Source organism: Paroedura picta, chromosome 7 (genome assembly GCF_049243985.1).
Source record: "Paroedura picta isolate Pp20150507F chromosome 7, Ppicta_v3.0, whole genome shotgun sequence".
In the NCBI taxonomy this organism is placed as follows: Eukaryota; Metazoa; Chordata; class Lepidosauria; order Squamata; family Gekkonidae; genus Paroedura; species Paroedura picta.
Window position 1 is genome coordinate 31,417,188 of NC_135375.1, and position 15,531 is coordinate 31,432,718.

The following is a 15,531-nucleotide window of genomic DNA, read 5'->3' on the forward strand; positions in this document are numbered from 1 at the left end:
CCGAATCTGTGGCCAGTTGCAGCCGGCACCATGCGTTATCGGTGATTTAGGCGACGCCATTCCACCCTGAATGCGGACCTTCCCCTCCGTGCATAATGGGTCTATATGATACATTGCATGTCTGGAGCTATTGTAATCCTCTGTTTTTTAAATTTAAGTATCCCTTTTCAGCGCGTAGATGAAACACGAACCCCCACCCACCTTATATCTCCATAACAAGCAAGAGCCTTACTTTTAAAAAGGAAGTAGAATGCTGGGACTTCAGAGGAGTTAGTTATGCCCACATAGTCATGATGACAAATTCAGCAAGAAGCAAGACTAAGAAATAAAGCCTTAGCCCAGTGAGAGTTAGTAGAGCATGGCAAATGAAGGACCCACAAGGACTTGTGGGAGTCAACTTATTTTCTCCTCTTACACTATTTTCTCTGTCCTTTCTTCACAGTCTATTCCCTTTTAATGCATCCATCTCTCTCCCTGTTAGGGACCTCCAGTGATTAAGTGCCCTTTGTTATTCACTGGGAATTGATTGGAAATCTGAGGGTAAAGGTTACCAAATCAGAAAGAAAAGAGCATTCGTGGACCTGTTACTTACGAATTTTGTAAGCATCTCTTTAAAACTAAGCTATAAAATGTGTGGCAACAATCCAGCATGGCAACAGCATAGGCAAAAATAATTCTGGGGTTGGGGAGAAGGTCTACTAATAAATTACCTGACGTCTTGCTCTCTTTATGCCAGTAAATTTAGGATTGGGAGGCATCATCTCTTGTCATACCCCTCCCCGCACCCAGTCAACATGGAGTTGAATGGTGAAGGACACTTTTACTGTGAGAGGGTTGAGGGGCTTCCAGGATTACAACTCATGCTCCTGGTCAACATTCATTATTCAGCCCATTACTGTCTTCCTGATATTGCCCTAATGAAACAATCTTTGTGCAAACAGAAAACGCCAACACTCAGGGCCATTTCGCACAGAGCTCAAAGTTGCTATTTGGTTGCCGTTTGTGAAAGCGCTACTTCAAGTAGCGAAATGTAACTAGCCGTGCCCGTAACGCACAGCTGCGGTTTTTGCGGAATTTGGCACTTTCACTTCTCGCCACTTTCGTAACCCACAGGCTTCCGGTTCTCCGTCTTATCGCTACAAAGGAGGTCCCTTTTTAGCGCTTCTGGCCTCCCGTGCCCGTCAATCAAACTGCAGGCACACCTTTGACCTCGACCCTAAAGCCGAACTTGTCGGGGTTCCCTTTTTTTTAAAAAAACCCAGGAAACCCCGTAGCAACGCGTTATCGTCCGATCATTGGCGCCCTTGGAACGTGTTTTCTATTGTTTTCTAGGAACCAGATGCATTGACATGTTTGATTGGTTAATCCCCGCCCACAGTACACGCCCACAGGTTACCTGCTTATATGCACCTGGGCAGACACGCGGTCGGCCTCACTCTTTTGTTTGCGTAGCCTACTGCCCGCAGCACAGGTCAACGTTGCAATGGAGAGGCTTATTTTTCAATTGCTGGCTCACATGCTCGCGGTGCTCCAGCGCATGAATACCGCCTTGTCGCGTCGGACGTCTGCTATCGCGGAGTACCGAGAACGGGTGCCCGGAACGCTGACCAGCAGCAGAAGACGTTCTGTAAGGGTAACCATGGCGGCCAAGAAACGCTGGCAAGCTCTGGCAGAGGTCCGGTTCCCCAGACAGTTCTGGGTGGACGAACGATCCTCTGACTGGTGGGAGAATTTTGTGTGGACTCGCTGGGATGATGACCACTGGATTGCCAACTTCAGGATGTCGAGGGGGACATTTTTTGAACTCGTGGAGGCTCTACGTGGACGCATGGAGAGGCAAGTCACTGGCATGCGGCGCCCCGTTCCAGTTGAAAAAAGGGTGGCTGCCGCATTGTGGTACTTGGCCACCCCTCAGTACTTCCGGACAGTAGCCCAGCAATTCGGACTCGGAGTCACTACGGTTGGCGATATCCTTAAGGAGTTCTGCCTCGCCATGGAGGCGGAATTGTTCAGCAAAGTCGTGTGCCTCGGAGACCGGCTTGGAGCGGTGAGTGTCATTCTATCCCCTTTGCCCTTTAAATTTTTTTTCTTGTTTGACAGGTCAGCAACGAAGACGCGATACACCCCACGCTGACATGCAATGGCTTATATTCTTTTCTTTCCCTTATTCCAGAGTATGGACGGGTTTGCCAGGCTTGGATTCCCGCATTGTTTTGCGGCCGTCGATGGAAGCCACATCCCTATCCGTGCCCCCGGGGGAAGCATAAAAGAGTACGGGAACAGGAAGGACTTTTGCTCTGTTCTCCTGCAAGGAACAGTGGACTTCTCCGGCCGGTTTATCGATGCCGAGGTGGGGTGGAGTGGCAGGAGGCATGATGCCCTTGTTTTCAGGGAATCCAACCTCAGGAAAGCCATGGACGAAGGGGTCTTTGTTCCAGGAAACCCCACCGCCACCATTGAGGGCGTGCGTGTGCCGCCGTTGGTGCTCGGGGACGGAGCCTACCCAATACGACGCTGGCTCATGACTCCCTACAAGCGGCCAAGGACAGACGTGCATAGCCACTACAACCTCACTCACTCCCGGGCAAGGAATGTAGTGGAGCGTGCCTTTGGACGTTTGAAGTCCCGGTTCCGTTGCCTGATGTCCCGACTACACGTGCATATAGACAATGTGACTCCGCTGATCATCGCGTGTGTCATTTTGCACAACATATGCGAGGACAAGGGACATAACATCCCCTTCCCTGTGGATGAACCTGATCCTGTTGTCCTTGAGGACACACAAGACATCCCTGAAGCAAGGAGAAGAAGAATCTATGCAGAGGGGTGCAAGGTTCGGGACGCCATAGCCACCCACATCTACAGAAACAGGAGGCGTGTTTAATTGTTTTTCCCACTCTCTTGTTGGTGAATAAAGTTTTGTGTTATTTGTTTAACCTTGTCTTGTGCGGTTTGTGTACTTTGCCAGCAAAAAAACGGGGATTCTCTGGTCCAAAAGCACTTTGACAGCCCTAAATGCTAACTCCCAACTGAAATTGACAAACACAATACGGAAGCGCTGAATGGGGAAAGTTCGGGGAGGCGGGTAGCCAGGAAGTATTGGCGACCCCTGTCAAACCGGAGGATCAATCCACTTATGTTCCAATGAATAATTTTATTGGTGGGCAGCTTTGATACATTTAAAAAACGGGGTGGTCTATCGGAGCAACGCACGTTCGTTCCCTAACCGTCATTCCGAAGATGCCGAAGCCACGGAAGGGCTCCTTCTGGCAGCGCGCCGAGGCTGAGGCACTTCTGGAGCTTGTGCTCCAATCGAAAAGTGTTGGCCGCCTTATGGCCAGCACCCACTGCCACACCAAGGGTGCTTACCTGGTGTTGGCTTCAAAGCTGAGGGAGAGGGGCTACGTCCGGACCTGGGAGCAGGTCCGGACAAAATTCAAGCGCCTTAAGCTGGACTTCCTAAACAGTCTGGAACAGTGGGGGGGGATCCCGCAGCCAAGTGGGAGGACGGTCTTCCACGACCAGATGGTAAAAATATGGGAGAAGGCTGGGAAGCCCCCCCTGGACATGAGGAGGCATATGGGTGAGTGCTGCCCTCGTTGTGTTTTGCCCTTAAACATGCATGGAATGACTAGCTGCCTCTTTCCCCTACTGTCCCCAATGAAATTCGAGAAAGTATTTAGATGCTGTCAACCCCCTCTGACTTAGCCCTCCAGTACTGTAGAACCACTTTGGTGTTTTACCCTTAAACATGCATGGAATGACTAGCTGCCTCTTTCCCCTACTGTCCCCAATGAAATTCGAGAAAGTATTTAGATGCTGTCAACCCCCTCAGACTTAGCCAGCCAGTACTGTAGAACCACTTTGGTTATGCGCTTAGACTCTAACTGTGGTGTGTCCACCAGCTGTGTTTCATCTCTGTTTTGTGTGCTTTTAATTATGATTTGTCTTTTTCTTTGCCCAGCCACACAATCACCATCCAAGCTGGCAACAGCACCTGAGCGTGAGGAGGGGGAGGAAGAGGGACCTTCCACCTCGGGACAGGCTGCAGGTGAGAGTTTTATGTCTGTGAGGGAGACCCATGTGTGTGTACCCCCATGGAGCCATATGGGAGCCTGATGTGATGCTTCCTTTTGGAGTGTGATCAAATTCTTTGTTTGATTCCTATAGCTGAAACTGTGGAGGCAAGGCTGCGTGCGATGGAGGCCAGAGTTACTTCCCTGGAGGCTCAAGTGGCAGAGCTGAAAGGGGAGATTGAGCAGCAAAGGCAACAGAGGGAGGCGGAAGAACGTAGGTTATGTTCCCCACTGCCCAACTCTTCTCACACTGTGGCTAAGGCCACTTAAAAGTGTATGCATGTAAACTAAAGAAATTTGAAAATATGTGTGGCACTAATGTGTACTTTTTCTCCCTCCCCACACAGTTAAGAAGAAGGAGGATGAGGACCTCTTCCGCCGCAAAGTCCGGGGGTCCGTGGGAAGGTTGAGCAGGAGAGTGAGGGAGATGGAAGGGGCTGGGCAGGGGAGCAGTGGGACCTGAGTTTTGTTTCCTGTTTGTGTTTTGGGGTAGGGGTTGGGGGGGGGGCTCCAAGTTTCATTCCCTAATGTTTTTCCCCTGTTAAATGTATACTTTTGTTAAAAAAAATAGGTTTTCCAGGGGGGTGGGGGGTGGTGGTGCTGGTGGGGCTCCAAGTTTCATTCCCTAATGTTTTTCCCCTGTTAAAATGTTTTTTAAAATAAAATGTTATTGCAAATTTTATAACAAGACTCCAGTGTGACTTCTTAAACTCGCACATATTTAACCCCACACCACACTCCTAAAACTCCTTGAACTAACACCCCTCCAACCTCCAACCCACACAGCAGTACCACAATATAGACAATCACTAGAGAGGCCGCTTTCGGCCTTGCAGATTCTACAGTAGGGTACACAGAGACAGAGTCAAAAATATAAACTTTATTCAACAAACAACAAAACACAGATAACATGAAATAGAAAAAGTGGGCAAAACTAGGAGGGGGAGTACTTGTCTGCTGGTTTTATTTTTCTCTTTCCGAGAATAGTCCTCCTTCGTGTTTGGGTGGAGGCATTCTGAGAGGGAGTCGGTGGGGTGGGTGCTGGAAGTGGTGGTGTTGGTGTGGGTGGTGGTGGGGGTGGTGGTGGGGGTGGTGGTGGGGGGGCGGGGGCGATTTGTGGAGGGTAGGCCCTTTCCATGACCACTACAGCCCTCTCCATGAGTCTCCTTATCAGTCGCACCTCCTCCACGCCTTCGCGTAGGATTTGGTTTGTCTCTCTAAGGACTGCCCTCAATTTTCTCCCCTCCTGGGCAATGAGTGTGAGCATGGCTTGGTCAGCGGCAGCGGCACGCCGTGACTCCTCATAGCAGTGCTCAAGGAGCCTCTCTCCCACGCTTGTCAAGACGGAGACGCGCCTCAGCCTGCCGCGTTCCCTCGTAAGCCTCTCCTCTGCTGGGAGCGCACCTCTAGGTGGTGGGCTGCCTGGAGCCAGGGGTGGTTCCTCCTCCTCATCTGAAAGAACCTCTGTTGGCAAAAAATGAGAAACAAAACTGTTAGTAACATCAATAAAGTCAAAACACACCATGGTGGACATGGTGTTCTTTTTTGTCCCCGTGTTTTCCTGCCAAGAATTTAAACAATCCCCGGCGAGCACATGGCTATTGTTTGTTTGCCCATGGTGTGCTTTTACTTTTGCCTACTTTCACAGCAGGACTCTCAACAATTAAAAGGGAGCACATGGTTAGTGCCTAGCGACATTGTCCTGCAGCTATGGCTCGAAAGGAACAGGTCATGCACGCTCACCATCTTGAATCTGTATCCGCCTGCGCCGGGCAGGAGGTCCAAGCACCCCAGGCTGTTCCTCCTCCTGTGTTCCGGGTATGAAATCTGCAAAAAAAGGAAAAAAAACAGATCTAGGACCAAAGGGTGGCAAAGCCAGCTTCAAAGCCTACACCAGCAACGCAGAGGGACTCTCTTCTTTCTCTTAGCAGTGCTGCTGCCCTGCACAAACAGAAAAGCACAAAGCAGTTAAAACAGCCCCCCCCCCTATTTTAACTAATACTTACCAATGTTAGTTGATGCCCCCGAATCACTATCCACGTCAGGTGCTGCTGGAGACTCGAGGGGCCCCGTCCCTGGCAACTGTGTCTCTGTGGACAAGAGCAGAAAATAGTGAAAAATGAGCAAGCATACACCATGAACCACAAAGCAAGCTCCCAAAGTAGTGAGCCAAAGTACTGCAGAAGGCCTATGGGCGAGGCATGCAGCAAATATTTTGGGGCTGTTGGTTAAACATGACCGTTTCAAATACTAACCACATCAAGCACTCCACAGCCAACCATCTTTTAAAATCTTTTAAAAATTAAAATTAAATGATGAAATCAAAACCGTTTCAAATAGTAAACACAGCAAGCACTCCACAGCCTACCATCTTTTAAAATCTTTTAAAAATTAAAATTAAATTATAAAATTAAAACCGTTTCAAATAGTAAACACAGCAAGCACTCCACAGCCTACCATCTTTTAAAATCTTTTAAAAATTAAAATTAAATTATAAAATTAAAACCGTTTCAAATAGTAAACACAGCAAGCAGCCTACCATCTTATGCGTTGCAACGAACTGACGAGAAAACGATGCCCAAACGTCAGAACACACATTTGCTCAAAAGGAAATATAAAATAAAAAGAAAATCACTTACCGGAGGCAAGGGGCGTTTGCTCAGGAGCCTCCTCTGGCTCCCCAGAAACGATGGCGATGAGGTCCAGCGTTACCGATTCCGCGGCTCGTTGCTGGACGGGGGGTGGAGGGCGAAAGCTGGACGAGGTGCCCTCGCCGGGATCCTCCTCAGCGGGTGGTTCCTCGACCGGGGCAGCCGGCTTCCGAACCACCTTAAGGCTCCGGCCGACGCGCTTCGGCCTGCCGGATCCTTCCCCGTCTCCGTACAGCTGGCGCTGCTCCTCGAAGTAGGGGCAGGTAACCTTCTCGTTGCCGGAACCCTTATTATGGTTCACGGCACGCATATACTCTGCCCTCATTGTCTTGGTCTTCGACCGGCATTCAAGGCCGGTCCTGTTGTGGCCCAGGGCGCGCATCTTAATGGCCACTTGTTCGAATACCTCCCTATTCCTGTGGGAGGACTGGAACGCGTCCTGGATTTTCTCCTCCGAGAAAATCCCGATCAGGTCCCTGATCTCCGCGTCCCTCCAAGTTGGGCCACGGCCGGTTGCAGGGACGGACGAGGCTTGAGAAGACGATTCCATGTTGCTTTCGCTAGTAGCTGAGCAAAATGGTGGTGGAAGGTGCAGGGTGCAACGGATCATATACCTTCCCGCACACAAAGACAAAGGGACTAGCCGGCTCCTGATTGGTAGAGGGCAGTAGGGGACACGCGCATTGGCCACATTAGGTCACATGTCACGTTCAAAACTCCTCGCGCGGGAACAGGATCTGCTCCTAATGGCCAGATTGGCGCCCTTGTTGTTTGACTTAACGCATGCGCTGATTCGTTTACACGAGAGAAGAGCAGTTTGAACATGCAGCGGGAGCCATTTTAGGAAAATGTCCGCCATTACACAAACGCATGCCGGTGTTCAACCGAGAGCAAGTGCGGCAGTACTCGGCAGTTCCCCAATAATATTCACCAGCCACAGCATAAATCAACCAAACATGACATGTTACTGGCGTACGTTCGTTGGCACGCTCAGAGGAATGTTTTTTAAAATGAACGGGGGACGGCGACTCCGCTTGCCGGAGGTATAGCTGCCAATGGAAGGGGTTGTCCGCACCCAAGCACAAGCACGCACCGGGAACCACACAAAGACCCACTACACATAAGCCGCCCCTCATGATATCACCTCGAATCATGTCTATTGAACCCCTGTAAGCTAAGCAGGAGACTGCGAGCGGCGACCGTTCGTTGGCACGCTCAGAGGAAAATTTTTTAAAATGAACGGGGGACGGCAACTCTGCTTGCCGGAGGTCTAGCCGCCAATGGAAGGGGTTGTCCGCACCCAAGCACAAGCACGCACCGGGAACCACACAAAGACCCACTACACATAAGCCGCCCCTCATGATATCACCACGAATCATGTCTATTGAACCCCTCTAAGCTAAGCAGGAGACTGCGAGCGGCGAATGTTCGTTGGCACGCTCAGAGGAAAATTTTTTAAAATGCTCCCTGTACGTTGACTCCGCTAGGACTGGCCGATGGTAGACGGGGTTTTAAGCTTTGGGCAAATTTTGGGAACGTGACGGTGTGTGCCACTGTGCTTGTGAAAAACTCTTGTGGTGTCCGGGCAGAATTTCCGAAAGTAATCGTGCTTGAAAGCCAGTCGCTGTCCCGTTGCCTCGTAGATCCCCGCTCGCTCGGAGAAAAAAAAAATGGCGAACAGTTCGCCGGAAGTTTGGAGGACAGGCTCGGGAGGAGGGACTTTGAAGAACCCGCAACAATGGTAACGCACAGGTCTTTAGCGCTACTGTTGCAGATTGGTTGCAGGAGTGTATCGCTATCCGGAGGGTGAATCCAGTTTTCTGGATTCCCCTAAAAGCGCTACAACGAAGCGCTTTTGGCGGGTCGGTTTCAGGATTGTTGCAGATCGTTAACGACGTCGTGCGTTATGGCAAATTAGTAGCGTTTTCAATCAGCAACCATTGTGCTATTTTTAAGCCGTGGGAAATGCCCCTCAGCTGTCTTTTGCTAAGAAATAATGATTCTGGCATTTCACACCTAGAAAAATGAATAAACATTATGAACAGCAATTAAATGAAGAATTCTCAAATGAGCTATTTCTGGTGGTATTTTGCAGGATGGCTCATAATTTTGGAACATGTGGGACAGTCAGCTGCTGTGCGTTTTTCATCTTGTCTTAAACATATTTATATAATACAGTGGTGGTTTGATAAACTAAACATTGTGACTAGAGGCCAAGATCATACCAAAGCAACAGTTTAGAAGAGATGTAGGTGATGGTGGCCAGTCACTGAAGTCTTCCTACCTTCTGTCTCCACAAAACTGCCACAAATTCTTCCTTTATTAAAACAGAAATCCAAAAGGAGCTTCTCTCATGGAAGGGGCAGCACAGCAAAGATGATGGTGGCACAATGCTAGAGTTTAGGCCCAAACTAGATGATAAGTTTATCCACTCGTGGTGGTGGTGGCGGTGGCAGTGGCAGCGGCAGCATGGAGGGCTTGCCACCTTGAAGTGATGTCATGCCTCTGTAGGAATTGCTGGAAACTATGGCGAGATGGCTCCTACTTGCAATAGCATGATATTAAATCAGGCTGTTTCCCCCTCCACACTTTAAAGCCTTCCTGCCATGTCTTTTCACGTTTTCCCCTTCTCACATGCAGCGCAAAAAGCTCTTTGACTCACCACTCCTCGGCCTGCTAATCAATGGGGCCAACCAACTGGTGGTTTGTTGGTCTACCCCTTTTTGTTTTTTAACTTGAAACTTACTTCTGCTTCAACCATAGAGTTATGGGTGAATGCTAAAGCATGGCCCTTATATAGTGACATCAACAGACTACAGTGATCAGTTCCCCTGAAGAAAATGGCTACTTTTTGGGTAGACTCTATGGCATTATATCCCATGGAGGCTCTTTCCCTTCTTATTCCTTGTACCTCAAATATCCTAACCCAGAAATGACAAGGCTTAATGGAAGTGACCAGTTACCTTGAACCAGCACTATCTTGTGACAAAAGTGGACAAAGGGTTACAGTACAAAATACAATACAATAAAAATTTTTGATGGAAATTTTAATTTGCTAATCTGACCGCAGGGTGTTGTTTTGCCCCACCTATGGACTTGGTCAGCTGGTGGGCTCTTGGGAGATGGTTATCCTAATATTTAAAAATTCTTTCTAACTGGTGAGAGGTTAAGTCAGAGATGGGAATATATATATATCAGGAATGAAATCACTCCCACCATAAATAACATTTGGTCGTTCCTCATAATTTTGACAGGCCATTATATAGTTTGAATTATTCATATTTTATAATTTATAAAAACAAAGTATAAAACTCTGTCAGTCTTAAAGGTGCCACTAGACTAAATTTGTTCTGCTGCTTCAGACTAACACGGCGACCTGCTTGAATAAATACTTAGCATGTCATGTAAGCACCTCTTTCATGGGCCGGGTCTGAGTCACTTTATGAGGGGGAGAACATTGTATTTACAGTGTGTCTAGAGCCACTGCATGAATGAAACCTGAAGGGAAATGGAAAGCCATGCTATTCTGAGATATGACGACTTTATACATGCAGATGGGAACTTGGACAAAGGCAGTTGTAAATAGGCATGCTGAGAACGCAACATAAACACTATCTGAGCTACAGGATCACTGGGATCCATACAACTGAAGTTCTTCCTGGAATATATTATTGTAGTTTTGTGTATGTGTGTGTCAGTGTGTATCGAAATAATAATAATAATAATAATAATAATAATAATAATAATAATAATAATAATAATATTTCAGTGCTGCTGGTACAGAGATATCACCGTGTCAGAGAGAATGCTGCTAACGTATCTCCCCCCTCCTGACAAGCTAGGGTTTTGTATGTCAGGTTTGGACTGACAGGGCTCCGAGGTCCCCATTGGTCAGGGGTGGGGGGTAGGATTGCCAAATTATGGAAAGTTGGGGGTGGAGCCTGGGGAGGACAGAAACTTGAGTGGAGTACAATGCCACTGTGTCCACTGTCCATTTCCTGCAGGCGAACTGATCTCTGTAGTCCGGGGATGAACTATAAGTCCAGGGGATCCCCAGGTCCCACCTGGAGGCTGGCATCATTGGTAACGAACATATATTTCCTTAGCTCTTTGAGGCAGGATTTAATTTATATTTAATTGTAATTATTAATTTTAAATTTAAATTAATATTCAATGTTTCATTTTTTATGCATTTTAATCCTTTTGAAAGCTACCTTGAGCCTCTGGGTATTAGATCTGTGGGTTCAGTCAGGATGCAGACACTTCAACTCCATCACAAAGACGTTTCATTAATGAGGAAAAACTGAACATCAACGGGGAGAACACACAGGCTTTCTATACATATCCAACTGCTTCAGGCCACACCCACTTAGACACACTATTGGTTGTTAATGCATCCATATGATTGGCTACGAAATACATTCTGTCGATTGGTTGCTTGAAACATTCTAGCAAATTGCTATTGAAGGCAGAGGAGCTAGGGCGTGGTTCAAGCTCAGACACGTGAATTTTGTCGCATGAACAAATATCCAGATACATAATACCGGGGAAGAGCTGGGTATAAATGCAGTAAATAAATAAATGCAATTCTGTGTTGGGGAATTCCTGGGGATTTGGCGAGCAGTGTTTGGGGCAGGGTTCAGTGAGATATAATACCACAGTATCCATCCTTCAAAACAGCCATTTTCTCCAGTGGCACTGAACTTTGTCATCAGTTGTAATTCTAGGAGATCTTCAGGCCCTACCCTGAGGGAGACAACCCTTTCCCCCCACACTTGAAGAGGTCCAGTCCACTCTATAAAATACAATTTCTTATTGTACAAAGTGTGTGTTGGGGAGGTGTTCTATTTTTGCACTAATGAAAAACAGCATTTCAGCGCCGTTGAAAGCTAGAAAACCATGGAACCTAAAAATATTTCTGGTGCCAGGGCAAAACAAAGCATATGATTTTTCCATTTACCAAAAAAAGAGAAGAAGAAAAAAGAGGAATCATGATTGAGAAACACATTTCAAAGAGGAATCAACTATAAAATGTCTCTCTCTTTAAAACAACAACAGAAGAGAAAATAGCTTCCTATCTAGAAAATATGGAGATGAAAGGCAATGCAGGGTTGGGGTACAGGAAGATCTGCCTTGTACTTAAAGCAGTAATTTTTTCATTCACTGCAGCATAAGTCAAGCTGGTAGGCTCTCCCAGCATTCTGGATGGCGTGACATTTTTAATAAGTAAAAACCCTGCTAATCAGCCATGAAACATTCCTTTTAGCTAGAAATACAAAAACATTTATGAGCTGAGAAAGCTTTTCAGATTGTTTTATGTCACAAGAATTCCAATGGGATGTTGAATTCCACAACGGAGGAGACTCAGGAAATCAAAAGGATGGAAACTTTATTGAACAGACCTGACAATTCATTAAAAAAAAAAACCCTCCAGACTTCTGGGAATTAGGGAAACTGAATTATAGAATGGCCAAGCCAAATCCTGGCAATATAGTTTCTACAAGCAAGGACAATACCATGAGTGTGTTTAATAATTATTACCTCCAGCAAGTAGCTGACTTTCCTGGTATGTACTTCTTTTGTGTGGAAATTTTAACAAGCAGGCAAGAAGAACCCTGATGGATTGCAGTTATAATTCCCCTCCCCCCCAGCTCTATAAAGCAAGCAATAGGAGAAAACCTGGGGAATAGGGACAAAGCAATTCTTTTTATAGCTCGAGAAGTAGTATCTGTGTCTGCATTGAACTGGGCAGCCATTCAGTGCTGCTCTGCTATTGCAATAAACACAAAAATCCAAATTCCAATCAAGTCGTAAAAGCATTTGTATTGATTTATGTAGCATTTCGGCATTTACAATCGAGCCGTATTCTCGCTTTCTGTTTCTTTAATTTGATCCCTCCTTCTCATAACATGCCCAGATTCTGATTTTCATTGGACTCTTAAGATTCTGCAGAAACATCTTCATAGTTTAGTGATTAATTCATTGAGCATAACAATAAAATTGCAGAATGACACCAATGGCTCATCAAACCCAGCAGCATCCTCGCTTTGGGCTGATCCTGCGTAGAGCAGGGGGTTGGACTAGATGGCCTGTATGGCCCCTTCCAACTCTATGATTCTCATACAGAGGGCAACTGAAATACATGCAGACAAGAGCACAGAGACCTTAGCCACCTTCTATTGTTCTCCCCAGTAACTGGCATTTATAAGTATTCTGCCTCTGAACATGGAGGTTCTGTTGTATCTTCCTTTCTTACATCAAGAATATGTAGAAAATTCCCCCCTTCAGCTGTCTTGAGGGGCATAGTGCAAATGTTCTAAATAACTTCACTGATTGAGCACTGTTGAATCCTCCTGTGGCCTTTGACCATACCCTGGCTCTGATGGTAGCTGTGACGGACAGCACTCAGAAAATAGGGCTCTAAGTGCTGTCCTCACTAGGAAGATAAATGCCAGGGCTACAAAAAGGTTCTGAGCCCTCTGATTGGTTAGCCACAACTAGGTGGGAGTTGTTATTCTGGCTGTGAGCTGGAAAGAATTTCAGTTCAGTCTGAGATAGATCAGTGAGAGGTCTGGTTCAAATTCTTAGCCCAAAAATTCCCCTGAGGAGAAACTCTATTGAGAGAACTGGGTTTTTGATTGTCAGAGCTAATCCCCACAGTGTCTGGTCAACTAGGGCAGTGATTTGGTAGAAATAATTTGGGTAGACAGGTGTTTGCTCCCAAATTAAGCCCAAGTGTGAGGAGAAACCTTCTAAGGAAGAGAAGGTGCAACCCTGCCTAGTTGTAGGGGGAAATCAGGGGAGTATTTCTGAAGATAGGTGTGTATGAGGCGTCAGTCACCTCGGAAAGGGAGAAACTTATGGAACATGCTCAGAGTGCCAGTGGAACTCATGAAGAACAAAATAAAATAAACATGTTTGGGAATAAACAGAGTGAAAGAAACCTCTCAGTTAAAAAGCAACCTTAACATCAATAAGAGAAGCCTGTGGACAGTTGAGAAGTTTGTAATTAAGACCTAGAAGCTTTGAAACAACTGCTTTACAAAGAAAAGTCATTCTTCCATTTCAACAATCCTTACCTCTATGTAAATAAATATTTGTTTGTTTGTTAAAGCACCTTAGTGTCATTCTAAGCGGTTTTATTGAAAGGATGGCTCTACTCCTTCCCCGATACTCCCAGGACTGACTAACACCAGAGACTGTACAGTGCCAGGAAGCTTCATTTTGGAGGAAAAATTTACCTCAGTGGCGGGGAAGGGTGTACTATCCATCGTAGTAGGACCTTTAGAAAAGTATAATATTTCTGTTATTTCTGACTTCCCATTGCAAAGCAATTGAATACTTAGGAATGGTGGAACATCTGCTCTTAGCTTTGATCCCTCATATCTCCATTTAACAGGATTAAGGTGACTTAGAAGACTTCCACCAAAGACCTCGGAGAGCCACTAAGGATGGCAGCCACCAGGTGGGGCCTGGGGATCCCCAGGAATTACAGCTCATGTTCAGTCTACAGACATCAGTTTCCCTGAAGAAAATAGCTACTTTGGAGGGTGGACTTTATGGTATTATGCCGCACGGAGATCACTGTCCTACTCAAGCACCATCTCCAGAAAGTTCCCAGCCTGGAGCTGGCATATGGCACATCCCCTGCTGGTGGCCAGGGTGTGTGTGTGTGGGGGGGGGGGTTGGAGGGGGAGACTTGGGAACTCTCAGAGTCACTACTAGTCATAGAACTGACCTTGATGGGCCATCGGTCTGACTTGGGCAGTTTAATGTATGCGTTCATCATGCCAAGATTCTTGCCCTGTAAGGCAGACACATTCTGCCATAGTCCATTCAGCCTTCCTTTTCAGTCTGAGTGCGAGCCAAGTCAGATTTAACCTCCATGTCAGCAGGCAGATGGGACCTGTTATGTAACAGCATTAATTAATGCATTGAGAAGGGCAGTCACAACAATCAATGTCACTTTAGACTGCAGCGTGCAGTGAAAGCTCCTTTGCTATATCACTGAATTAAAGGGAAATGGCCTTCTGGTTCTCTTTTCCCTGCCCACAGGCCCTTCAGGCATTTCTGCACTGTGGGAGGCAGAATCAGCTTGGCAGGCAGGCAGACGTGGTGCAACAAAAGGGGGAGGGGGAGGGAACGACACTATCGGCAGTCAAGGCCCAAGTGGTCTAAAAACCCAAAAGAGCAAAAACAGGGTTAACATGCACACTCGATTGCAAAGAGAATTTGAAATAAAGAAAATCCGTTGCTACTTGGGGTGAATATAAGCACTGGAACATCTCAGAAGCATTCACTGTAAAGAGTACCTCGGGAGAGTATTTTGTCCAGGACTGGTAAGGATGATGCATGTGCAAATAAGGACACGAACCATTTGGATTCAAGAAGTTGGGGTGCAATGCTGGGGGCAGGAGAAATCTGGGTAGAAGTGTCAAAGTGCAGAAGTGTAAAATGAGCACCTATATCAGGCTTTCAGGAACGTGAACACAATTATGCTTCCCAAGCATATTCTGCATGGTGGTGCCCCTTCTGCGCTTTCTGGAAGCCTGAAGAATGTTTCAGGGGTTTTTCCATGGTAACAAAGTTGAGAAAGGCTGACCTACACAGAGATGATAAAAAAATGGAACTAGGATTGTCAACACAAGGTGGGGGGGGGGGAGCCTAGGGAGGTCAGCATTTGGGGAGGAAAAGAATCTCAGTAGGGTACAGTGCCATAGAGGTCAATTCCCAAAATTGCCCTTTTCTCCAGAAGGACTGATTACTATACTCAGGAGATCAGTTGTAATTCTGAGAAATCTCCA

The 15,531-nt window shown here is 46.7% G+C and overlaps 1 protein-coding gene across 2 annotated transcripts; it reads right to left on the reverse strand.

The window, feature by feature from the left end:
• Positions 1-4,620: 4,620 nt before the first annotated feature.
• LOC143842302 (uncharacterized) lies at positions 4,621-10,857 on the reverse strand. Of its 2 annotated transcripts, XR_013233059.1 has the most exons (3): positions 6,716-10,857; positions 5,820-6,166; positions 4,623-5,540 (listed from the first exon to the last, which is right to left on the reverse strand). XR_013233059.1 is itself a non-coding variant. In XM_077347291.1 (2 exons), the coding sequence occupies exons 1-2, from the start codon at positions 7,335-7,337 to the stop codon at positions 6,072-6,074; spliced, it is 717 nt and encodes a 238-aa protein (XP_077203406.1). In that variant the 5' UTR covers positions 7,338-10,857; the 3' UTR covers positions 4,621-6,071. The 2 variants fall into 2 exon arrangements, 1 of the variants encoding a protein (XP_077203406.1); XM_077347291.1 differs by having other exon boundaries at positions 4,621-6,166.
• Between the last annotated feature and the right edge of the window lie 4,674 nt (positions 10,858-15,531).